General features: G+C 52.4%; 6 protein-coding genes across 6 annotated transcripts; 2 read left to right on the top strand and 4 right to left on the bottom strand.

The window, feature by feature from the left end:
* Positions 1-406: 406 nt before the first annotated feature.
* Positions 407-5,381, top strand: K460DRAFT_348435 (acetyl-CoA synthetase-like protein; the record flags this gene model as incomplete). Its single annotated transcript, XM_040931385.1, has 3 exons — positions 407-880; positions 986-3,641; positions 3,688-5,381. The coding sequence occupies 3 exons, from the start codon at positions 407-409 to the stop codon at positions 5,379-5,381; spliced, it is 4,824 nt and encodes a 1,607-aa protein (XP_040782791.1).
* Positions 5,382-7,423: 2,042 nt separating this feature from the next.
* K460DRAFT_205203 (uncharacterized protein) lies at positions 7,424-10,237 on the bottom strand. Its single transcript, XM_040927222.1, has 3 exons — positions 9,786-10,237; positions 8,751-9,734; positions 7,424-8,675 (listed from the first exon to the last, which is right to left on the bottom strand). Exons 1-3 carry the CDS (start codon positions 10,001-10,003, stop codon positions 7,553-7,555), a joined length of 2,325 nt encoding a protein of 774 aa, XP_040782790.1. The 5' UTR covers positions 10,004-10,237; the 3' UTR covers positions 7,424-7,552.
* Positions 10,238-13,483: 3,246 nt separating this feature from the next.
* K460DRAFT_205195 (uncharacterized protein) lies at positions 13,484-14,203 on the top strand. The gene is made up of 2 exons (XM_040927221.1): positions 13,484-13,908; positions 13,979-14,203. Exons 1-2 carry the CDS (start codon positions 13,678-13,680, stop codon positions 14,165-14,167), a joined length of 420 nt encoding a protein of 139 aa, XP_040782789.1. The 5' UTR covers positions 13,484-13,677; the 3' UTR covers positions 14,168-14,203.
* A 35-nt stretch (positions 14,204-14,238) lies between these two features.
* K460DRAFT_359933 (uncharacterized protein) lies at positions 14,239-16,099 on the bottom strand (the record flags this gene model as incomplete). Its single annotated transcript, XM_040932231.1, has 2 exons — positions 14,239-15,974; positions 16,060-16,099. 2 exons carry the CDS (start codon positions 16,097-16,099, stop codon positions 14,239-14,241), a joined length of 1,776 nt encoding a protein of 591 aa, XP_040782788.1.
* A 670-nt stretch (positions 16,100-16,769) lies between these two features.
* K460DRAFT_359932 (uncharacterized protein) lies at positions 16,770-17,243 on the bottom strand (the record flags this gene model as incomplete). The annotated part of the gene is made up of 1 exon (XM_040932230.1): positions 16,770-17,243. The coding sequence occupies one exon, from the start codon at positions 17,241-17,243 to the stop codon at positions 16,770-16,772; it is 474 nt and encodes a 157-aa protein (XP_040782787.1).
* A 1,699-nt stretch (positions 17,244-18,942) lies between these two features.
* On the bottom strand, positions 18,943-21,493 carry K460DRAFT_322634 (uncharacterized protein). Its single transcript, XM_040930525.1, has 4 exons — positions 20,839-21,493; positions 20,415-20,787; positions 19,465-20,361; positions 18,943-19,408 (listed from the first exon to the last, which is right to left on the bottom strand). The coding sequence occupies exons 1-4, from the start codon at positions 21,102-21,104 to the stop codon at positions 19,202-19,204; spliced, it is 1,743 nt and encodes a 580-aa protein (XP_040782786.1). The 5' UTR covers positions 21,105-21,493; the 3' UTR covers positions 18,943-19,201.
* Positions 21,494-24,213: the final 2,720 nt, after the last annotated feature.

The following is a 24,213-nucleotide window of genomic DNA, read 5'->3' as shown; positions in this document are numbered from 1 at the left end:
ATTGGATACTTTCGCAGAAGCTGGAAGTTTCGGACCGGCGGGTCTCACAGGCGTTTGGTACGAGCTGTCAACGTCCGGCTGTGAGCTCACGAAAGACTGAGCACTCTTCGCCATGTCCGTCAACACGAACCTGAGTACCTCCGGATGGCAGCAACAGCGTTACAACCAGCTCATTCGGAGCAGACGTAGTATGGCCGCAGTAAAGCAACGTCGAAGAAACTGATATAAGAGATGTTGAAGTATACTGGATGATGCAAACAAGGCAGTCACTTCCTAATTGTCACAGCCTCTTCGGTTTCCGTCTCTTTTATCAATCGTTTACTTCCCGATCATTCCCAGTGGAGTTTTCTGTCCCCATTAGACTTCAAGACTTTTCGACTTCATCGTCAATCCAATTCCAGCAATCATGCGTCGCAACGAGTCCCCAGTGGTCGTTCGTCGCCGGCGTGCATCACGCCCTTCCATCCTTGTGTTGGGAGATGCCAAACCATCTGCACGTCTCATCGAGGAGGTGGTCATGACCAATTTGGCTCAACTTCTTGAGCTCTCTCCAGCCTATCTCGACAAGAACAACAGCTTCATCGGTCTTGGCGGCCATTCACTTCTTGCTGTCAAGTTGTCCAATGCTTGCAAATCCGCTGGCATTGATCTTTCCTTGAGCAATATACTTCTGAGCGAGTCCATCGATAAGCTTTTGAACTCTGCCACCTCTTTCGAACCGTTTACGCCCAACTCTCCAATGTCCCCTGCCATGCGCAGAAGGTCGGTCCAGTTCTCCAAGTTCGATGCATTTTCCCACTCACTGGTACCGGGGTCGCCAACCTCCCGCCGCCGCCCTTCTCTTGTACCAATATCGCCAACTACAATTCGCCGTCTTTCTGTCGATATCTATGCCCGTCGTCCTTCAGTGGACGTTCAAGTCCGCCGCCCGTCAGTCGAGCAGTTCTTACATCCTTCTGCCATTAGCCGTCTATCTGTCGATCAGTCGACGATGCTTCCGGATTCGGACAACACATTCACCTTGACTGACATGCAACTCTCCTTCATCCACAGCTACAAGAAAAGCCCTGGCACCAACATCATCAACTTTATCGAGACGTATAACAACACCGACATCCCCGCTGTGAAAGCGGCATGGAAGACCGTCATCGAAGGCGAGTCCATTTTCCGCCAAAGCTTCGATATCGAGGCTACTGATAGTGGTCGTCGACCATCCAAGACTAGCTCTTTCCACTGGAACGACATCATCTGCGCATCTGATAAACACTTTAAGCACGAGATGGAGAGCCACAAAGCTCCCGAAAATATCGAGTGCTCTTTTGATTGTGTTACGTACCCAGAGTCAGACACCAGCACGATCGTGTGGAGAGTGCATCATGCCTTCATAGATGGCATGTCAGGCCAGTTGATGTACGAAAAGATGCGAAAGGTACTCGGGGGTGAGCCTATCACATCCGGCACACCTTTCTCCGCTGTGGCCCACCAGATCAAGGCTCTTCAGCAGGCTACTCGTGAAAACAACCGGACTTTCTGGAAGGAGCAGATGGACAAGCATCCTCAGCCAGTTGGTGAGCTCGCCCTCAGTGAGCCTAGTGTTCCTGACTCCACCGCTGCCATCGAGGAGGTGTCCTTCAACATCCCGCTTGCGAAGATAGCCAAGGCATCGCGCGAGGCCGGTGTCTCACTTATGGCCTGGTATCAAGCTGCGTGGGCGATGACGCTCTCCATGTACACCGACTCTGCATCTGTCGTCTTTGGAACTGTACTTGCAGGCCGCAATCTTCCTGTGAAAGGTGCACATGACACAATCGGTCCGCTTGTCAATACGCTGCCCTTCCATATCACGATCGATCCGAACCAGTCCGTGGCTGGCTTCTTACGATCCGTCTTTGCGCACTCGGTTGCTCTTCAGGATATGCAGTGCTCGGCACCCGAAGATGGCTTCACCAGGAGTTTCGCCTCCGCTCTTGCCATGGAAATGGATTTCGCGTTGAACGACCATCAATCTCGCCGTCCGATCGGTACTTCTCGTTTCAATATCATACCTGACATGCCGTTGTCAGTTTACATGAGCGCCAAAGGCACCCTGCGACTTTGCTACAAGCCTTCTCGCTTCTTGGAGGCTGATATGAAGATCCTTGCTGCACACTTTCGGAGAGCCATGTTGCTTCTGCTCAAGTCTGACAAGCCAATGAACAACCGCATGTCCCAGCTCTTGACCCGCGATTGCAAGGAGACACTCAAGGAATATGGAAACTGCCTCACTGACGACACTTCTCTTATCTCCATCAAGGATGACCTCGTCACCCTTTTCGAGAAGGCTGCAAGGGAGAACCCGACTGGAGCTGCGATTGAGAAGGCTGGCATCTCTTTGACCTACGCCGAATTGGATAGACTTGCGAGCGCTCTTGCGAAGAAGCTGGAAGGTTATATTCAGCCCGGCGAGGTCGTTTGTGTCCATGCCGACCGCTCGATCAACTGGATCGTCGCCATCTACGGTATCTTTAAGGCTGGTGGAGTCTACTCGGCGCAGGATGCAGCACTGCCAGCCCACATTCGCGACATGAATTTTCAAACATCTGGCGCGACCTTGTTTTTGACTCCAGCAGATTCTCAGAAGTATATCAAACCCGACTCCTGCAACTTGGTCCTTTCGGTTGAAGAACTCGTGCTCAAACAGCTGCCTACTGAATACCAGGGTTTACCTCATCGAACGACTCCCCGCATCAACGACAACGCGTACCTGTGTTTTACATCAGGCTCCACTGGAAAGCCCAAAGGCTGCATGTGCCATCATGCCGGACTCGTCGCGTTTCAAAAAGATCCAGAGGTGCGATTCTTCGCCGCTCCTGGGGTGCGTATCGCGCAAGTCATGTCTCCCGCATTCGACGGAAGCATCCACGAGATCTTCTCCGCGCTATCCTACGGTGCAACACTCGTCCTGACCGATGGAATTGACCCCTTTGCACACATCAAGAAGTCAAATGCCGCACTCCTGACTCCTTCTGTTGCGAAAATTCTGGAGCCACGTGACTTCCCAAACCTAAGAACTCTCTACGTTGTCGGCGAGCCAGTACCACAGTACGTCAATGACCTATGGTCTAGGCATGTAAATCTCCAAAATATGTACGGTCCAACCGAAGCGACTTGCGGTGCAACGATCCAAAAGCTCAGCCCAGGACGTAAGGTCACCATCGGTGCGCCAAACCCGACCACACGTATCTACATCCTCGACAGGAATCAGCAGCTCGTTCCACCTGGCGTGGTCGGCGAGATCTACTGTGCTGGCGTACAGGTTGCCCGTGGATATGTTGGCCGTCCTGAACTGACTGCTGAAAAGTTCTTACCTGACACCATCGAGAAGCGCCCTGGTGAGATGATGTATCGCACGGGTGACCGTGGTTTCTTCAACCACAACGGAGAAGTCGAGTGCCTTGGAAGGAATGATCGCCAGATTAAGCTCCGTGGCTACCGAACCGACTTGAACGATATCGAGATGCGTGTTGCACAGGGCATTCCCGAGTGCACTGCGGTCGCTATTTGCCAGAAAGACGACTACCTTGTCGCCATGATCCAGCCCGAAACCCTCGATATGTCTGATGTCAGGGCGAGGGTAATGAAGACGGTCCCGATTCATGCTGGTACGTGTGTTTTTCCACAGAGAGAATTGTAAGCTAACGCATCCAGTACCGCGAATTATCCGCGCAGTCGAGAAGTTCCCCTTTACGCCAGCTGGCAAGATCGACTACAAGAAGATTGCCGAAGTGTGCACTACTGCTGCCCCGGTGGCTGCAGCTACCAAGCTTTCGGTCACTGAGAGCCAAATTGCGCAGGTCTGGAGGGATCTCCTCGCTCTTCCAGAGACGGACAAGATCAGTGGGGATTCGAACTTCGCTGAACTCGGTGGCCACTCCGTACTACAACTGCGTCTCGCAAGCAAGTTGTCAAGTGTGTATAAGCAAAACATCCCCATGGCTAAGATCATCGGCGCGAGCACTCTCTCAGACATGGCCAAGATCGTCGACGAGATCAAGGGCAGCGCTAAGTCGGAAGCTAACTCAGGCCTGATTCCACTTGGACTGAATAACGTCGCTCCCATTGAAGCGGAGTGGGTCAAGAAGTACGAGATCCAGCGCGGTACCTCGGCCTTCAATGTCACCTTTGCTGCCGCCATCGACGAAGAGAAGATTGATGTCGACCATCTTGCAGCCTCCTGGAATGCGGTCCTGGCTCGGTATCCAATCTTCCGCAGTCGGTATCATCCTAGCGAAAAGCACCCTCATGGCGTTTCTCGGCAGCTCTCTAGGTATTGCCCACAGGTAGTAAGACTTGATGAGGACAGCTTCGATCTCTGGCGAGAGGTTAACAGGCCGTTCCATCTTGACCGCCAGAACCCGATCCGCGTCTTCATTACCGAGTCGACTATGCTCGCATCCATGAGCCACATCATCGCTGACTTGACGACCCTGCAAGTGGTGCTCAAGGAGGTCATGCAGTTGTACAACGAAGAGGCTCTTCCTCGAGTGCAGAGAAAGTATGCGGATACCGTTCAATGGGCCAGTGAAGCCACTGATACACAGAAGAAGTGGTGGCAGGAGTACCTCCATGGTAGCGAAGCCAGTCAGCACCTCGTCTCACAGCTTCCCAAGCGCAGCGCATACGACGGTGTCACGCGTCTGACCCAACTTCCCAAGCCGATGGCAAAGCGTCTTCTCCAGTACTCGATGCAGAACAAAGTGACACTGCACCAGATGGCACTTGGTGCCGTCGCACTGGCCTTGCAAACTGATAGCGACAACACCGACATGGTCCTGGGTGGTCCGTACTTCAACCGCGGCGCCGACGATGTTGAGACGGTCGGCCTCTTCCTCGAGCCCATCCCGATCCGCATCCAGCACAGCAACGAGAAGGGGTCATTCATGTCCACCGTCCAGTCTGCCAGTCAATCCGCAATCGCCAACGCAATCCCATGGAACCAGATCCTTTCAGCCGTCGGAAAAGCCGAGCCCAGCTTCCCCAACCACTCCCTCACAGACGTAATGGTGACCTTCCACGACGATCGCACGGCACCCAAGCTGCCTATTGAAGGTATAGATCCTCTGGTCACTTATACCAAGGGCTCCAAGTTCACTCTGCTCGTCGAGTTCTGCGCCGTTTCCGAGGACACTGTGCTTCTGAGGCTGGAGTACGATAACACGCTCATTTCCGATACGGAGATCCAGCGAATCTGGAACCTGCTGGAGGAGGCGTTGGAGTCTATTGTTGCTGGAAAGAGCTATACTGAAATCAAGGAGCGACTGCGGAATGTCAGTCTAAACGAAAAGGAAGATAGCGTGGTAGAGAACTACTTCGGGAAGAGCTTTGCCGCCTTCAAGAACTGATAGGGATTTTTTAGATTCCGGTGTTACCTGTTACATATGTATCGTTTTTACGTGGAATTTGTGGCGTTTGGGTGGGATATAGCTCCTATTCTTAGACTAGATAGTTACATACTGCAACGTTTAAAAGTCCAGTTTATCTTTCCTCGTACTATGACAGCTCCATCATTCGAGATGCGTTAAGCAATGATTTGATAGAATTCACATATACACCCATGAAAAAGAGCAGCGGAAATCGCGTTGTTGTTAGTAGTCAAAGAGACCTCAACTAGGGCGTAGGCGCTTTGAAAATCCTCTTAAGACCTCGGCGGTTCGATATGTGCATGAACAGAAAGCAGGGGGCCATGACGTCACTAACAACAGACCTCAAATGCCTCGAGTCAATTAATCCCTCTCCGCGTCAGCATCTCACCACAATCTTACTCACTCGACATTATCAACGAATAAAGTTCCGTCGTTTCGCTCTAATAATAATGAGATTGCCATTAAAAGAACATTGGATCTAAAAACGCTGCGCATGAAGATCGTGTGTTTGCCTATCAAATCCACAAACAATATCCCATCTTTGAATGAAATCACAAGATACCATTGGCATAGCACCATTCTCCGTCCAGCTGGGTTAGACCTTTTCTACGTACGATGAATAATAAAGCAAAGGTTCGGTATTTAGAATTCTATTAGCCACTGCTGGAGAACGCATCGATACACGAAACCACACTCACGTGTCCGCGTCCCCAGGCCATCCGTCGCCTGATTTTCCTGACCACCCTGCCAAATCTATCATTGCCTTGCTGCTCACATCACATCACCTCGCCTCACATCACATCATCTCTTGTTTATTTTGGGGGTTGTCTGCTATATTTCTCTCCAGCGTGGTGTGTTTAGTTACTTTAAACAGCTATCCAGTTATGCACTACATACTCCGTCAGAACCACAAGTGCGGCTTCATTCATACCCCAATACAATACAATACAGTACAATACACACGACAGTTTTCCATACAGTACGAATACCGACACACGAAGAAAGCACCCCAACCAATCTAAATGAGTCCAAGGCGTGATTCAGCACAGTGGCTTGCAGGGTGCGGTCCTTGAAAGCATGCTGGTCCATCCATCCATCCCCATCTGTCATCCCCCTCAGCTGGCGAATAGCTGTTGTGCGGAGCAGGAAGGGGTGGCGGTCGGAGAAGGACAGACCGGTCCATAAGCAGATAAGCTCCTCGGACTAGAAACAAGTCGCCCTATGCAGTCAGGCAAAAGCAAAAAAGCAAGATCCAGGTGGAAAGGAAATCACATCATCGTGCATGTAGAAGTTTGTGTGTTGTGTACAGGAAAAGAATTGAGATTTTCGTCTTCTCTACCCAAGACGCCATGCTGACAGGCCGGGCTGTAAGCTGTGGTATCTCGGTGAATCGACTGGATCCTAGCTACTATCTATCCTAAACAACGCTGCGTGACTGTCATCGACCATCATCATGTCATCGTAACTCGCTCCAACGCTCAACAAATGCCAATACATCAACCAACCCGCTTGCTTTTGCCAAAACCCAACCACTATCTGCCTTCAAAAAGAATCAACAACAACAAGCAAAAGGGTATTACATCCGCCAAAGATTCGAAAAGAAAGAAGCCTCCCAGATGAGCCGGGAGCAGGTATAGTGCAAGAAGGGATAAAGATGTTCGAATAGGTAAAAAAAGTGCGTCGCTCAGAAGCATCCAAAAAGGCTGAAAATGCCGAATGAAACCAACCAACCATACAATCTGGTTCCAATATCCAATAATGGTGGAAACTCCACACATGCAAGTGGTGTGCGTGAGCGTTCCAGTCTAGCAAACAATAACAATGTGACCTGCACTGTCGCAAGGAACGCAAATAGCAAACCGAAAACACGGACGGGGAATCGTACCAAAACATCCAGAATGGAGCAGAACAGAAGCGAGCCAGAACTTTTCGTAGGGACGACCCGGCTGATGTAGACCAGCTACGGTCGTGTGAAACTTTTGGTTCAAATAGAGTCCGCCCAAGTAGGAAGTATAAAGGAAAAGGAACAAGGATATGTGCGGTAGATCAATAGTCGAAAGCAAATCCGCCGGAATACAACAGGTGAGACGATGTCAATCTGCTATGGCTGCATGGCTAGCTGTGCAAGAGGGGTGGAGGTCGTGAAATCCTTAATTACGATATTCGGTGCGTCGTGACCGTAAAACGTGTCGCTGAGCATCGCGGTCATCTCGGATCTCTCGGTCTCCTCTGCCCTCTCGCTTGCCGCGTCCGCTGCGCGAGCTTCTTTCTGTCATCTCTTCTGCGTCTCTCCGTGCTTGGCTTGTGACCAAAGCCTTCCTGCTGCTGCTACCCATAACGCTGCCTCTTTCACTGGTGTGATAGGTGCTCTCGCCGCCGCGGGCATTGCCAATGACAATATCGGCCATGCCGTTTTCAGCAGGAGTGAATTGCAGAGTGCGCCCTTCCATATCGCCATTGAAAGACAAGCTGAGTGGAGCAGAAGCATCCACCCGTAGTCGAATCTCATTGCCGCCATTGTTGGTGGCGACGGTACGGGCTGACTGGCTTTGCAAATCACTTCCATTGCTGCGGGAAGACTCGGAATTCGAAGGCCCAGACGGTATCCGGGAAGCCCTCTTTGCGGCCTTGTGGATCTGGTCATTGTAGGGAGTCTGGCTGCCTCGCTGGGCGCTGATGTAGTCTTCAGCGGCCAGTTCAGTCCTCTTATTTTTCGTCTCCACGATGCGTTCCTTGCCTTTGCGGCTATCGGCGTCAGTCGGCCGGCGACGACCATTCCGAAGGGGAGCAGGCCTCTCCTCCACCTCCTCTTCTTCCTCTTCGTCGTCGTCGAACTCCGGGGGTGGATAGTAAACCCGCGAGTTGCGTCTTTGGCGTTTCTGCTCGGCCTTGTATTGTTCCTCGAGCGCTCTCGCGTTGGCCAGCTCGAGGGCTTTGCTCTCCTCTTCCAGAGCTTTGGCTTTGGCGTGTCGCTCCCCGGTAGGCTTGGCCTGGGAGTACTGCTCATACATCTTGTCGTAGATCTGCGTCGATTGACGACGGTTGGTCTTGGTATTGTTGACGACCACACGGGCAGTGCGGGTGTCGTATGACTGGGTCTGGCGGTCTGGGCCGGGAGGCCGGCTGACCGAGGCTCTACGGGCGGACGCGTTGCTGGTTCGCGAAGCTCGATCGCGGTCTTTGGGGCGCTCAGGTACGACAATGGACGAACGACGCTCAAGGCGATCTACAACTTGAGTGGTATTCGGACGACGTAGGCTTGGACGTTGGTCCCTGCTGGAGCTCTTAGATCGCTTGATTTTCGGCGGGGGCATGAGAGCACGAGCATCGCGAGGATCGGGCGCGTACTCTTCTTCTCCCGACGAGGATTCGGTCTCGGAGCCCTCGTAAGCTTCGTCTTGGAGTTGCAAGGTCGGGAATTTGGTCTGGGTAGTAGCACTCTGAGGCTGGCTACCATACCTCGCTGAATACTTGGGCGGGTCGCGTCGTTCCTGGGTAACAAGGGGAGCCGGCTGATTGCGTGTTCCGTAGTACGACGAGTTACGCGTGGACAGATCTGGTCTCGACTGCAGGTCGTAAGGAGGAGAGGTTTGGTTGGAGGGGAATTGTGGAGGATAGTAGCCGTTTGGCTGGTTGTGTGGCACCATGTAGGAAGGCACGGGAGGCACCTGAGGCGCTTGGGGGTATTGCGGCTGCATATTGCGATAGGCCGAGGCCGATGGGGGAGGGCCACGTTCTTGAGGTGGACTCGGGTAGGGCGCAGGCATACCTGGGACCCAGTACTGCGTGCCAGGGTCACCACCGCTGTAGCTCATGGGACGCTGTTGGCGAGCAGTCGAAGACGAGCGACGACGTGGTGGGGCAGGCTGAACGACAGCTGCTCCTTGCATGTAGGTAGACTGTCGGGCGTAGGTGGGTGACGGGGGCGAGGCGTAGTAGGCGACGGGTTCTGAGTTGATGGAGCGCTGGTCTCCGCGCAACATGGACACGTCGCGAGCAGAGTGAGAGGGGGGGAGATCCGGTCGACGACGCTGGGGAAGTGCGTTGGGACCGCACTTTGTGCAAGTCGGGTCCTGGCATTCCTCTTCCATGCTGTCTCTGCGTTCCTGGGTGAGGGTGGGCCGGCGCTGAGCACCAGGCGGACGCCTCGAGGACTGAGAGGCGGTGCGCGACAAGGGCTTGGGGCGCGAGCTGGTGCTGGTGCTGGTGCTGCTCTGCTGTCTCTGGTCCGAGAGGGTAGGCCGCCTGGGCCTCTGTGCTGGGCTCTGGGAAGGGAGGGGTGCGGTGGCGGCAGGCGCGACTGGGGGGCTGCGTCGCGATAGCGATGAGGCACTTTGAGCCGAATCAGCGCTGCTCACGGTCGCGGCGGTGTAGCTAGAATACCCAGAGTCGCTGCGGAGGTCAATGTTGGTGGGGACCCTCTCCTGAGCAGGCGGCTTTTCCTTGTCTAGATCGGAATGATGCGAGCGCTTGGTGGAGACATTGGCAGCGGCAGGCGACTTGCGGCCGGTAAAGGACTCGAGGACGCGGCCGTCGCTCTCGTCGGAGTCATAGTCCTCGCAGGTTGGCTGGTGGTAGCTGGGAGCTTCTTCGCTCGCCATGGCGGGCAGCAGCGAGTTTTGGTGGTGAGAATTGGGCGGGCTTGGTTGGGCGCGCTGGGGGGGGGCAGGAGTCGGCAAAATATCTAGCGGCGGGCGGCTATCGATAATAAAAGCGTCGCGGGGGCGATCAGTTGGGCTTGTGCTTGGGCAGAGTCAGATGTAGAGTGCGCATGGCACGGGCTAAGGCGATGTGCTACCGTCGCATGTCGCGTTTGAGGGTTGAGGGTGAGGGTGAAGCTGGAGGGAGTGAGAGAAAAGAGGAGCAGAAGACGAGGACCAAGGGGGATCTGAGAGTAGATGAGCTGCGCTGTGTGTGTGTGTATGGGTATGACGGGCGAGAGTGCTGGTGCAGCAGGCGGCATGCAGGCTTATAGGCGCGTTCGGGCTTCGAGCTGCACACCCAAAGTCTGCTCGGCCAGCAAAATTTCAAAACGGCTGGGCGGCCTGCGTACTATACTCTATGCCAATTCACCCTTGATGCGCTGCGTCGTCGTCTCCTACTGGCTCGTTGGGCGCGCACCACATAGCCAGCTTGCTGCCCTGTCTGTCGTCTGTCTGTCTGGCTGGCTGTCTGTCTGCCTCGTTCTGCCTACACCATTCGACGTGGTGACGCAGCAACCACACCTGCTGCCCATACATACACACATACATGCATGCATGCATGCAGACGCCCCCGTCAATCATCTTCCTGCTGCTAGGCTCTGAGGCTACACCTGGGCAGTGGCCTAGCTGCTGGCCCTCTCTTCCTCTGTCCGAGGCCGGCACACATCCTGTGTAATAACAATAATAGCACCTCGTTGCCTGCCATTGGCTGCCCCAGATGCGCAACACCAGTGTCAGACATGCCACGGCCCTCGGTTTGAGAGGCCATGGTCCAACGAGTTGAAACCGGGACGGCCCCGGCTCCCTCATGCAACCCGCGGCCTGCGAGGCCTCAATGGCTTCGGATGGGGTAGCTTTGAATTGCGGTTCCAGTCGACCATCTTCACCGCTTTTCACCATGCACTTCACCAGCGCTATGCCAACCTGAGCCATGCCCAACGCTTCCCGCATCCACTTCCCGCTCACCTCTTGGCGTGATCCATCGTCAACACTCTAATAACTCTAGGGCTATGTACATGTCCCCACGGTGGTCAACCATGGCAGGCCAGTCTTTCCTACTAGCCTCCCCTTGCTTCTCCTTGCTTTATTATCCTCGCGAGCCGTATTCGCAACGTCACTGCGAGCCTCAGCTATCCCCCTTTCCCTCTGGCCCGGCCACGTCGTTCGCGCTTGCCATGCAGGAACAGCACAGCACCCTCACGTCCGCTACGACTCATTAATCTCGCAAAGGACGCGAAATATCCGTCCCTTTGCCACCGAGAGCTGCTCCATTGTTCGGCTCCAGGTCTGACTGGCGAGTGCTTGCGGAGACGACGCAAATCACAGCCTTCCAGAACCTCCTGCTGCCCCACTAGCGCACCACAGCCACCAGCCATCCAACAGCAGCAAGACAGCTGTATCTGGTGTAACCATGTCGCCTCGTCTCCGAGAGGTCATTCATCCATCACGCGGGCCACCAAGCGTTGCTTACTCGTTTAGCACTCTCTACACCACACCACCCCACCACTTTTCCGGTGAAAGCCACGCCAGCTATCAAGCAACGTATACACTCAACAAGTCTGGTCAGAAGAGCCAAATGACCCGCACATCTAATTGCTAGTGAAGCCAAAACCTACAGATCCATAAATTTCACCTTCGGGTCCCAATAACCCTCTGGTGTCTCGAGGCATCGAGTCGCACGACTGCCAAACTTGCTCCACGTTTCTTCACGACTTTTCCATTCGCCAGCCCTCCATTCGCAAAACAAAAGTCGCGCAGTGGTCTGACCCCGACAAGTGCGAGCGCCCACACCCAATGCCCCACCACCATCACATCCAAGGCCGATCTCTGTGGCACCGTGGCTGCGATGTGACCCTCATGTCTTGGTCTCAAACCATGGCCGAGCCACGAACAAGCCCTGCTCTTTGCCTCATCACCCGAACAAGTTTACTCAGTTACAGGCCTCTGCGAAACATCGGCCAGCGCCAGTCACCAGGTTGTGAAAGCAATTCTCGCACATGTTGGGTGCGTGGGTGAAATTGCTCCTCATGGCATTCGTGGATTTCCATCATGTGTGACAGACTAGCGGGTGGCAACGGACAATATCGGTTTGTCGTCCTCATATAATTTCCATGTTCCTGTGTTTTCTCTTGACGTCTCGTTATTCCAGTGAGACTAGCAAGCCATTGGCGAGGCTGAAGATCCTGTGCACATTAGCGCCCTGCAAACACGATGATCTTTGGCTTCAAGCCGTTCGGAGATCAAGGTTGCGATATCGGCAACCTGTACGACAGTTACACTTGAAAACTTGGGCAGTGGGCATACACCATGACACAAGAATGCATGTCGTCGGGAAGAAGTAATCACATCTTCAATATTTAGTTATTGCATGTTTATTGGAACTAGCACCTCGAGCGGCTCTCATAACTGACGTATAGTCCAGTAACCCGCTCTTCGGATCTTGGAAGACTCCTCAACAAATACCTACCCTGAGAGCTATGTTTGTGTGTAGCTCCCGGCTTCAATTATAGCTACTGTTGTGACCAAAAAGCTCGGAGTAGCCACGCCACCTGAGGTCTCCCTTTCCCCGAGTTATGTTCTGCCGTTCTCCTCTGTGAAAAAGCAAACGTCCCTGGCTCCATCTCAGTGACCCCCAGCGGCTGATGAGGCTCAAAGTCGATAACCACTTTTGGTTAGCGCCTTCGCTGACCGAGGGTTGAACATGTGGGACTTAGTAGCCGACGCTATCCACCACAACAAATGCTCCCCAGGTAAAATTATCACCATGCCAAGCGTAAACTTTCCGCAAGATAATTACACTTCTACTATGCAGGTTTAACACCTTGACGCCAATTCCCCCCTAGCCGCAATTTCTCTCCGCGCCTGTCAGGATGTGTGTGAGTCACTGCTGATCTGCTAATGAATCCACAGCACCTTTCAATCCTTCGCTGCCCAAAAATACCCTAATTGGGTTCCGACCACACGGATTCATCCTGGCTTGCGGCTCATGGCTGCCCTACGGACCCACAGTCTGGCGTTGGCGTCGTTTTTTCGCTGTGCAGGAGGGATGCCCAATTCGGACCCACTCGGCGGCTATATTCTCACTTTCAACATCAAGGCTTTTTTCGAACGACGGCCTTCTCAACTTGTCACTCGCAGAGAAAAAAGAGCAGCCAATTTCCCAAGAAACTCGTATGTGACTTGATTTGCAGAAATCCTGCACTCGAGTGCCCGTGGATTGGCAGATGACGCTCCGACCGCATGCCAGCAGGACACTTCCCGCTTTCATGCCCATCCCGTGGCGACAACGGGGTTTCAGGTGCTGGCTGGCTGGCTAGTAGAGCCATGGCATACCGACAGCGCAGTTTCAATCACGCGCCAAGTCCCCGATTATATTGCTTCTCGAAGCCTTAAAAATGATTCCATGGAGGTGGTAGGAGCGTCCGTTCAGCCCGCCGCATGGGCTTACTTATTCCGGACCGCGGACGGCGGCGGGCTCTCAGTCTGCATCATCAGAGGGGGAACGGGAGGGGCAAGCAGGCCCCGACGCGTGCGTGCACAGTAGCGGCGGTGGTCTCGTGGCAGCAAACCAGATGGGCATTGCATTGCAGCAGGCGGGGTCTATGCGTTTTGCCTTGACTCCGCTCTTGACAGACTCGTGCGCCTTGTCGGGATCTGAAACGTTGACTGAGAGCAGGGGGATATTTATAGTCTTCTCTATGGCCTCAGTTTTGGTCGAGTTGAGTCGAGTCACTTCAGGCCGCCGCTGGTGTTGGGTCTCAGTACTAAACTCCCTCGATGCACTTTTAGCAACGAGTGACCGTGTAAGGCGTCCATCTGTGTTCTCTATCTTATTATCTCGATATGTGCTGGCAATGACTCACATTGTGGTAGAATGTTGGACTAGTATGTACGTCGTGCGAGGTGGGCGTGAGTTGGAGATATCTCAGTCGGAGCCTTGGTGGCGTGAGTAGACTGCATCTCTTTAGAAATCAGAAGAGACATGCATCAGCGATAAGAAATAGATGCTTTCATACCCGTAGAGTCAGGATTTTGTGGATGCAGGTGTTCATAGAGTATTAATTTCCTCCTTGCAATCGTGTCTCGTCTAGCTCACTATCACTTCTCGATGCAAATCAACTATCATTTGTCTATTAATCCCGAAGCAGCACCTTGCTAGACGCAGACTGAGGTACCTCCAAATCTCTCCCCACAAACACCTCAAATGTCGCTTCCTTCACCCATGCCCAAAAGTCAAGTTGACTTCTCCTCGCCATCACCTCCTCAACCTCTCCCTCCTTACACGAAGGGCCAAGCAAGATCTCCAACCAAACTAACCCGGGCCAGAAATTGCAACTCTTCTGCTGAACAAACAGCTCTCGAAGCCACTCGGACTCCAGAAAGCTAACATCCGCGTCAAAAACCTTGAGATGCCGTAGCGATAGAGGCAGAACACGCACAGGCGAAAGTTCAAAGTCACCATGCACATCCGCAAACCGCATATTATCCAGCTTGACAGAAAGAACAGCAGCTTGCGGTACACTCAACATGCTCAGCCGCGCAAACCCATCGAAGCGCGGAAGCGGCTTGCGCATCCCGCCCGGAAGCGTCCAGAACCCACCCGGCAAGCGCAGAGTCTCCAGCTGCGGCCGAAGATGCACAAGAGCATCGACAAGGTGTTGGTAATTCGTGATTTCCGTGCGTGCGTCGTAGATCCGCTGGTCCCAGTAATCCTGGCTTTCCGCGTGAACGTCCAATCGAGGCGGGGCATCTGGATAGTGCTGGATGTTCGCTTGGTAGTGCGGGAATGCCCTGACGCTGCGGAAGGGGTTCTTGCTATCCGAGGGCTCGGCGTAGCAGTCTAGGCTTTGTAGGCTTTGGAAGGCTTGGAGGATGCTGGTTAGGCATACGCGCGCGCCAATGTCCCAGATGCCCACAGATTTGATTTGAAAGTCGAGACGGAGGTGGTGGATGTTTTGAAGGGTTTCGCGCATTTCGGGAGAGGCGTAGAGGGCCGATATGGGTCGGATTGTTCGGCGGGAGTAATTGGCTAGCTTTGTGCTCATGTCCAGCGTGCGCAGGTTGGGGAATACTTCAAGGCCGTGCAACTTCATAGGAAGCCGGCTGACTACCTTGAGGTAGGTGAGAGATGGGGTGACCTGGAGACCCCCGAAACCTGATACAGAGACGCCCGTATTTTCTTGGGAGTCTAGGCCGAACGGATTGCGCATGTAGTCGTATAGCGTTATGTAATTGTAATCGTATAGCTCAGTAGACTCAACGCGGGTCGATGATGTGCTTTGCGCGATACACATTCTCTCGAGCTGTGGCCTGAGAGCAAAAAAGAGTCCAACGAGCGCACGCTCGACGTTCAAGCTCATTTGAAACTGCCATCTCTCCTTCATGTGCAAAGGGAGATTGAGTGATTTGATCGCTTCGTACGCTTGCTTTTTGACGGTAATTGATGCCCCCGACTCCGAATTCTCCACCACTTCCACCACTTCATCAAGCCTGCCGGCGCCTCCCTCGTACATTGGAAGACAAAGACGAAGCTGCTTTACATATTGCGTGCGTTCAGGATTTGCCAGCAATGTGCGTAACAAACAGATCATGCGAGTCTGGGCTAGATTGGACCGAGATACAGTAACACATCCTCCAATAACAGGAGCGTACAGTAGCTGCTCCTGAGCTAGAGGGAGAAATCGTTTACAGGTTAATGCGAGGCTGCAAAGACCTTTGCTGTTGATGAGAAAATCGTTGATAAGGTGAGGATTCGACGGGTCATCTGGTATATGGCCCAGGATACGATCCTCGCGATGCGGGTCGACGTGCGAGAATATCAGAAGTAGTATCTCGTTTGGCAGGTCGTTTAGTGACTTCGCGCTCTTGCCTTTGTTGGTTAGTTCAGTGATGACGTCGGGAGGCGTCCACGGGTAGGCAGGCACCCATAGTTGATTCGAACGGGTTACACGTACTGTCAATGCAACTACTACTCAAGGAAGTTGTGTCGCGCATAGCGGCGTATCTGCTCTGAACGTTCAACACTGCACAGTGGGAAAGCGAAAGAGATGTAGGAAGATTCGCGATGTAATGTTTGGCCGCGGGGCAGGAGCCATTCCTCAACGGGCAAGCGTCTTACCTAGGTACCAACCTCCCTAAATCGAACCCCATGGCATTAGAACATTGATCCTACATGTAATACTAATGCGAGATGCTGGGATTCTTGTAATATTAACGGGTTAGTCACACAGGAAGTTAAGGTAATATAAGACGATCAAAGGTAAACATCACGTAGCGAGATCTACGTGTAAGCACAATTTCAAAACTATAGAGGGCTAAATAGTTTAATACATACAAACATAAACAATTTTTTTTAAAAGTTTTATATGGACAACGAGATGGGGTATCACAAAGAAAAGGGGTATAGAGGGTATCATAAGCGTTAACGTAGAACGAAAAACAAGCGAGTGAATTCAAAACAATAAACAAACAACAACTACACGAAACAGTACAGAAACAGCTAGTATACAAGCAAAGGGGATAACAAGGGCAAAGCAAAACAAACTCCGAAACGACTAAAGATACAGCAGATAGTACACTTTAATGAAAGATCAAAATGAAAGATACCCAAAATGTACAGTGGCTAGCATGAGCACTGCCGAGAGACAGGAAACACGCCCGCGTACTAACGACCACTACCGCAGATGGGGCAGAACTCAGGTGTTAGGTCGCTATTCGCAGCGCCACATTGCTGGCATATCCAGGAGCCTGGAGCAGGAGTCCCACCACCAGGGCAATTCGTGAGGGGTATAGAAGTTTTGAGTTCTGGCCACGAGGGGTATTGGTCGTACTCAGCTTCATATTCTGATGTAGAGTGGTTGGTAGAAGGCGCGGCGACATGTGGAAGACGTCCAGCATCAGCCAAATGCGCATGGAAGGCAGTACCATTGGTGTGGAAAGACGGCGCTGTTGGACAAGGGGGCTGGGAGTCAGACTGTCCGCGACTGAACTCAGTGTTGTCGGAATAGATTTCGCCGGGTCCAATGCAGCAGCTGTCTCTCTGGTGGCCGCATACGGGGCATGAGGTACCGGTAAGCGCAATGAGGTTGCCCCCTTTGCAACTACCGCAGATCCACATGTCCGCCGGAACTCTGGACATATCTGGTGGAGAAGTAGGGGTGGATTCCTTCTAGGAGAAGTGGATATCGGTACACTGCTTTGCAGAGAATGATGCGAGGGTAGGTATGAAGACACGGGAGCTCTCGTGTTCGAGATAGCTGGAAGTGTGGGAGATGATAACTTTCTAAACAATCTCGAATAGAGGTAGAGAAGGAACTTGATATGTAGAAGTTTGGAGTAGAGTAGGTGATTCTGAGGCAATTGTTGATGATTTGGATTGGAGATTGAAGATTGGAGATTGGGGATTTTATACTGAAGAAAGTGATCTTGATTCTCGTGTGATAAAAGAAGCCAACAATGCGTGGAGACAAGGAATACTTAAGCTCTGCTATACAAAGGTGAAGCGTTCCAAGGGACTACGAGAGTATCACCCGCCTTGTATCGTACCCTTGATATCGGATCATTGAGCCACTCTGAAAGGGGCGCATGGCACACTGCTCTTTGCCCTCTGGAAGCCAAAGTAGCACCTTGGGAAACTAATCGTCATACCAGCGCTGCCCACAGCCAACAAAACTTAGTCCCTTCATACCATGCAGCGCGGCCATGTCATCGAGTGTCTCGAGAAGGACCTGCGAAAGCGCAGAGTCATGGTTTTTGTGGGTATCGTGAGGTCCATGTGATGGTGTTTTCACAAGGCAAATACTTGGATCCGAAGTCGGAACGCCAGCCCTATAGGACAGAGGGAGCCTTGGTGCCATTCACGGTCGTTCCGAGCTGGAGAAAGCTTCACTAACATTGGCTCTCTCCCCACAGCCACGATCTAAGATGGCGGTGAGCTCGGGCTGCATGTTGGCAGCACACGTGGGTGACGTTGAGATGCGCCCCGGGGTAATTGCTACGATTGGCGAATTTGAGCATGCCGGAATGGGACGTTGATTCAATTCCTTGAGCACAGTAGCAATGGTTTGAAGAACTGTCTGGTGGGCGATATCGTGGTCTGAACAGTGGCGTGACTGCTCTGTTACTCCAATGCTGTGCACGATTTGCGACCAGCAACGATTACACTGCCGTGGATTGACGGCAGCATCGACCGAATGCTCGGAGGGACCTTTCGACGTCGAAATCGTGACATCACAGCCCCCGTCCCTCCCATAGGACAGCGATGAAGCGCGCGCAAAGGGCGACAGTATCATCTACCAAAAAGTAAGTGTGCATTGCATGGTTATTAGCCAAGAAGGGCTGAGCGGAGGGCTCCGGCGAGGCCGGTCTGCGCTGCAAAATCAGGCAAAGTTGTTAGTATGAGGGCTGGAGGGCATGTCGTAAGGTGCAATGTGGTGGGCGCCCCGTTTGCCTTACTACGGGAAGCCGTTTGGGGAAGGCCGATGCGGAAGAGCGGTGTCGTGCAACCGAAAGACGTTGTGCTGTTGCGCTTGTGACTTGGGAAGGACTTTTTTGGTGGTTATGACGTTTGACAGCGGTATGTAGCAGCATTCTGTGGTACTAAAAACGGCAGGGAAAGAGAAGGAACTGTGGGAAGCGGCTTGGTGATGCCAACTGATCATACTGACGGCGGAGGGGAGAAGCAATATGTCAGCATGGTTCTGCGCTTGGTGAGATGGCTTGATTCAAGAGAGGGGTTCCAAAGCGCCTGCGCCCTAATTGAGCTATCGCTGATTCTGCGAAGGTACTTTGAGTTGAGACGTCTTGAACATGGACGTGAAAGAGATGTTGGCGCATATGGGTCTATGTCATGAATTACATCAATTAGCAGGTATGAATGGTGGAAGGGTAAGGGCGGGTAATTCTTGCTAGCAAACAAGAGAACAATGATGTGCAGCGAAGTCGCTATGACGACTTGAAACCAAAAGATCAAAGAGAGCAATTGTGACCAAAAAACGGGAGAGTAATATTGTCGGAGTCGACTGATACGCTATATGCAATCCAATATATAATCCGCGTATCTAACACTAATATGTAAAGGGTGAAGTAGACAGGCCCCTAGAACAACCAAGCGACAAAGGTTCGGTAGAACCAGCTGGCGTTCTTGTCGTTGGACTTGACCGCCGCCTGGTGGGCTAGGAAAGCCTCTTCCTCTCGATCGATCTCGTCCTTGCCGGTGTAAAAGTCTGCCTCGTGGGGCTGTACCATCTTGGACTTCATGAAGAACTTGTATCCGAGGATGCAGAACAAGTAGATTGGGATACCCTGTGGTTTTGAATTAGCGATGATTTCACCAAGATATTTTGTTTGGCAAGACTTACGAGATAACCAGTAACGAAGTTTTTGTAGTCAAAGTTGCCCCATTTGCCCTTTGTGAAGACGGGGAAGTTCTTGGTCAAGGCAATCAAGCAGCAGAAGAACAAGGCAATGTAGGATCCCATCAAGCCGAGTGGAGCAGTGTAGGCTAGTTGGTCATTGGTGATGCCTTGAGCCCTGCGTGCGCGGACGAAGAAGATGTGCGACACCAAGAGCGAAATCCAGGACAAGAGACCGAAGATGGTGGTCAGGTTGACGAAATAACCGAAAACAATCTTTGCGTCATCGGCGGCGTTCATGAAGGCGGTGCAGCACATGAGCGCTGAGAGACCCAGAGCAGGAACGGGTACACCGCGGTTGTCAGTCCAGCGGAAGATCTTGGGAGCGTGACCTTGCTCGGCGAGACCAAAAAGAGTACGAGACGCAATGTAGAGATCCGAGTTGGAAGCGCTGAAAGTGAAGAGCAAGATGCACGCGTTGAGGATGTCAGGCAGAGCCTTGATACCAGCGAGCTTGATGGCGACAACGAAGGGCGAGGCGGAAGCACGGGTACCGGCATTGAGGGCGAATGCAAGCTCTTTGGAGTTGTAGGGAACAAGCATGCCCAAGAAGAAGACGGAAAGGCAGTAAAAGAACAGGATCCGGTAGAAGGTGAGCTTAATGGCGCGAGGAATGGTCTTGCGTGGGTTCTGAGCTTCGCCGACAGTCACACCGATCAGCTCAGTACCCAGATAAGCGAAGACCGCGTTGACCAGAGAGCTCCAGAAGCCGTAGAATTTACCAGCATCGCCTTTGGCTATGTATGGTTTGAAAGCCCCGGGGTTCTTGTAGTACTTGAATCCAGTCGCAGGGCCTGGGCCAGCACCAACAGCGAGGAGGAAGGAGAGGATGATTACACCGATCTGTACAAAGGCATTAGCTTGTTTTACTTATCCTTCATCGAGACAGTACTCACAATGGTAACGACCTTGATCGAACTCAGCCAAAACTCGAGTTCGCCAAAGAATTTGATACCGAAGTAATTGATGGCTGTTATGGTAATGAGGAAGATTGCAACCCACACACCAGGATTGACCTTGTCCGATGCTGTTCTTGGCCACTCTTGGATGATTAGAGCAGAAGCTGTGATCTGATTTGGCGTAGTGATGATGTATTTGCACCAGTAGGTCCATCCGAGGGCAAAACCGAGAGCAGGGTCGCAGAAACGGGTAGCGTAACCAGCGAAACCAGAAGAGTGAGGAATCCAAGCAGCCATTTCACCAAGCGCAGTCATGACTACGTAGACCAAGAGCCCGACGGAGGTGTAAGCAATGAGGATAGAGCCAGGACTAAAGAAAATGGTTAGCTCTGAGCAGATGTTTGCGACTGATGCCACTTACCCAGACTGAGCCAATGCTTTTCCAGTACCAATGATGAGACCAGTTCCGATAGCACCACCGATGGCAATCATAGTAATGTGTCGCGATTTCAGACCACGGTGTAGATGGGTGTGGTCGGTGTGAACAGCGACGCCATTCGCGTCCGTAACCGCATCTTCCCCAGTCGCATGTTGATAGTCTGTCCTTGCACCGGATTTCTCAGGGTCCGAGTTGTGAGGGCTTGCGCCGTCCGAAGAATCGGAGTGCCTCTTTCTGAAAATGGCCATTGTTGGAGGTTGAGGTGACGACTTGGCCGAGTCGGTTCTTATTGTGGGCTGCTTTGGTGGTAGAGCCGTTTGCGTAGGCGCAACACGACAAACGAAGCTAGTTGAGTCCTGCGACCCACTGGAGCAAAGGTACCTGGCCGCGGTCGAGTCGGTTCAAGTAGGCAGGCAAGTGAGGCAGTGCGACAGCCTTGAGGTGGTGCAGAGGCTGCGGTTGACCGGTTGTTATACGAACGAGGCGCGGGGAGGACAAGACAGCCGTGCGCTGATAACACAGCTACAGACAAGGCTTAACGCGGGCGCCCACCAAGCTGTCTACGTAACCCAAGAATGGCCAAGAGTAAGCCTTTGGCAGTGAACGGATGGTGTGGAACGCGCAAGACCGACTCTTCACCAGATAGCAAAGCGTGCTGGCGGTCCCGAGGTCTTATGTACAGGGCCTATCTGCTCGGCCCAAGGACTAATCAAGATGTGGGTGCTCCCCGCGGTACTAGAGGAGAATATCACCTCCCTGTTAGAGCATGGGGTGGTGGAACACTCCCTGTCTGCATTGCTTGGCCGTGGCCATGGCACCATGAGCCAAGCCTGTTGTTCTGCTTCGATTCGCTATTCGGCCAGATAAGAGGCAGAGCAACGTTTGCGGGTCCCGGTGAACGCGACATGCTATCGGAGCACGTCAGGCGTAGAATCCACCATGGCGGTCTGGGGGCAGTCTGCCTTGTCCTGCAATGTCTTTGGGTGAATTGCGCAGGCATGTGACGAAGCAGCGCAGTGCAGAGAAGCAAGCATACAACGAGTCTGTCGTTGTTGTTGGCGCAATCTGTTCCCCGCTCCCTTCCTCGTCTAAGCACGGTGAATGCGTTCTGTGGGTGGCAGGTGCTGACGGGTCGCCGCTTCCTCGATAGGGCTAAGCCACGTCCAACACCGAATCACGGGCCAGCGGTTGGTCGCCACGCTCACGACAGCACTCGTCCAAGCCCGACAAGTCCACATCGCGTGCCCTGTTGCCCACCGTAGCAATCGTCTATCTAGTCTAGTCCAGGAAATATCCCCACTACGGCACATACCAGCATTTGGCAGCCATCAAAAGCAGCTGCTGATACGCGTCATTTTGACCGTCGATTGGGACGAAGCTGGGAGATGGTTGAAAGCATATCGTTGCTAGCGCACCTTCTCGAAGGATTTTCGAAAACCTAAAGTCGATCCAGTCGAAGCATTGGCGCTAAGACCGACCCATGCAAGAAACCCCGACCGTGTTTGGCCAAAAGACACGTCCTGTTATCTACTTGGTTGGCTTCGAAGATACCCGGTATTTGGGTGAGCTAAGAACAACGACTGTGGGAGGAGTGAGGACGTTTGATATTGGATTCGAGGCTGAGGCTAGTCTTGATCAAATCTAGCGTAGCTGACTATGCCAGTGTATTGCAATAGCTTGATAGAAGGCTAATTAGTTTGTATGTCACTTCGTATGGACCGCATTCAACTACAAGAGTACATGCAGCGCCCAGCTGAACTAGTGCTAAATTCATTACATAACTCATATCGGTCAGGCTGACAGCCCAAGTTGGCAAATGCGGCCAGCTGCCTCTTGACCGCAGCTCAGCCTCAGCACCAGTCTCGGATCCGGATCGAAGCATTCTTTACAACTGCCCGTTACTATCTGCAGCGCGACTTATCAGCTGATATATACACAGACAAGTCAGCCTCAGCCTCCCTTTGACTCTCCCATCAATGTCTCACATCTCAGATTCATAATGGAGAATCTAAGAGCATAGCGCCAAAAGGCTATTATCTGCCCTTAAGCGCCTCGTCCTTTCCTCTCTCTAGCTAAAACTACGACAGGATACATGTAAGGTAATGCTAGCTATAGTCGTTGAAACGGCTTCAGCTTCTTAGGGTTGAAGAGGGGACTGACTTTGAGTTCTTCGCAGATCTTCTCAATGTCCTTGTCGTCCTAGTATCCGCCTTAACAGTAGTCGTGCAAGTGCTTCAGTTGACATTATAAAGTGGTGCGATGTCACTGTACACACCAGGTCGCATCATTCGTCGATAATGTTGCTACTATGTTCTTGGTGCGTTTTCGCTAATTCCCGTCGAGTCTTTGCCTTATAGGTGCCCAAGTCAGATCATCGTGTAGTGCCCGAACGCGAACTCTGTATCAGGAAGGTATTTGCTGTTGCCTTTTCTCCTCCCAACTTCTGCAGCAGAGTTTAGTAGAATTAGAATACCGGTGCCCTTAAAGAGGTTCATAAAGTCAGTTGTCGAGTAGATGTTCTCTTCATGATGTACGTGGAAGGAGCCATTCGCCTCTTTAAACAGGAATATACGTCCACTAAAAACCCAAGTGCTCGCAAAATGACTGAAAGTATGTATGCATCTAAGAGCTTGGCCCTTATCTATGGCGCTTCTCCCGGGCAAGTCCAATACGCGATATGCTAACGTTCGAGGTAAGCATCGGTTCATTAACCCTGCAAAGTTACAACTCTGGTGGGTTTTTGAGACCTACAATGAGGCAAGTACAAGCAGTCTGCTCCTATCATAACAGACGCTGTATGCCTTCAACGTATACCGAGGATACGGCTCGTGCTGCGAAACACCTCGAAGGCCTGCAGGCTACCTTGTATGGAAAGACCTCACAATCCAATTCCTCGAAGAGAATGGTAAATATCGAACAAATACCACTTCAAACTTCTGCTGTGCCTGGGGTCCTAAGAATGTAACGTCCTACCACAGCGTCAGCCTCCCCTCTTTTCTGAATACATCTAGCAGGACCGTTCAAAGTCAAAGGTTTGTTCAAGACCGCCCGATCTCATGGTTTGATTACTTCACTCACAGCCCAAGCACTCGCCTTACACAGTGCACCAGTGCATTCAGGTTCAGGTTGCGAACGCACCTCTTTCCGGTTCATGTCTACCCGAAGCCTGCTTGATGCAGATCAGTGATCTAACCCAATGAAATGGATGTTTCACCTTGTGCTGTAATGTGCGAAGATTTGTATACCTAAGCGTCTGGCTCCATTGACTGGTGCCCGCTTGTTTGATAAGTCGTAGCTCAGAGTTGCATGATGCATCCGTTTACCTTGGGTCATTGAAGATAGCTCCAGCATCAAAGA

Source organism: Cucurbitaria berberidis, assembly GCF_010015615.1.
Source record: "Cucurbitaria berberidis CBS 394.84 unplaced genomic scaffold K460scaffold_7, whole genome shotgun sequence".
Lineage (NCBI taxonomy): Eukaryota > Fungi > Ascomycota > Dothideomycetes > Pleosporales > Cucurbitariaceae > Cucurbitaria > Cucurbitaria berberidis.
This window is presented reverse-complemented; position numbering and strand designations above follow the sequence as displayed.

Coding starts and splice junctions, on each gene's coding strand:
- K460DRAFT_205195 (XM_040927221.1), top strand. CDS start 13,678: ATGGGCATTGCATTGCAGCAGGCGGGGTCTATGCGTTTTGCCTTGACT. Junction 13,909..13,978: donor TTTTAGCAACGAGTGACCGT/GTAAGGCGTCCA, acceptor ACATTGTGGTAG/AATGTTGGACTAGTATGTAC.
- K460DRAFT_205203 (XM_040927222.1), bottom strand. CDS start 10,003: ATGGCGAGCGAAGAAGCTCCCAGCTACCACCAGCCAACCTGCGAGGAC. Junction 9,735..9,785: donor GACCTCCGCAGCGACTCTGG/GTATTCTAGCTA, acceptor TTCGGCTCAAAG/TGCCTCATCGCTATCGCGAC. Junction 8,676..8,750: donor TCCTCGTCGGGAGAAGAAGA/GTACGCGCCCGA, acceptor GAGCTCCAGCAG/GGACCAACGTCCAAGCCTAC.
- K460DRAFT_322634 (XM_040930525.1), bottom strand. CDS start 21,104: ATGGCCATTTTCAGAAAGAGGCACTCCGATTCTTCGGACGGCGCAAGC. Junction 20,362..20,414: donor CGATCAAGGTCGTTACCATT/GTGAGTACTGTC, acceptor GCCTTTGTACAG/ATCGGTGTAATCATCCTCTC. Junction 19,409..19,464: donor ACTTCGTTACTGGTTATCTC/GTAAGTCTTGCC, acceptor TCAAAACCACAG/GGTATCCCAATCTACTTGTT.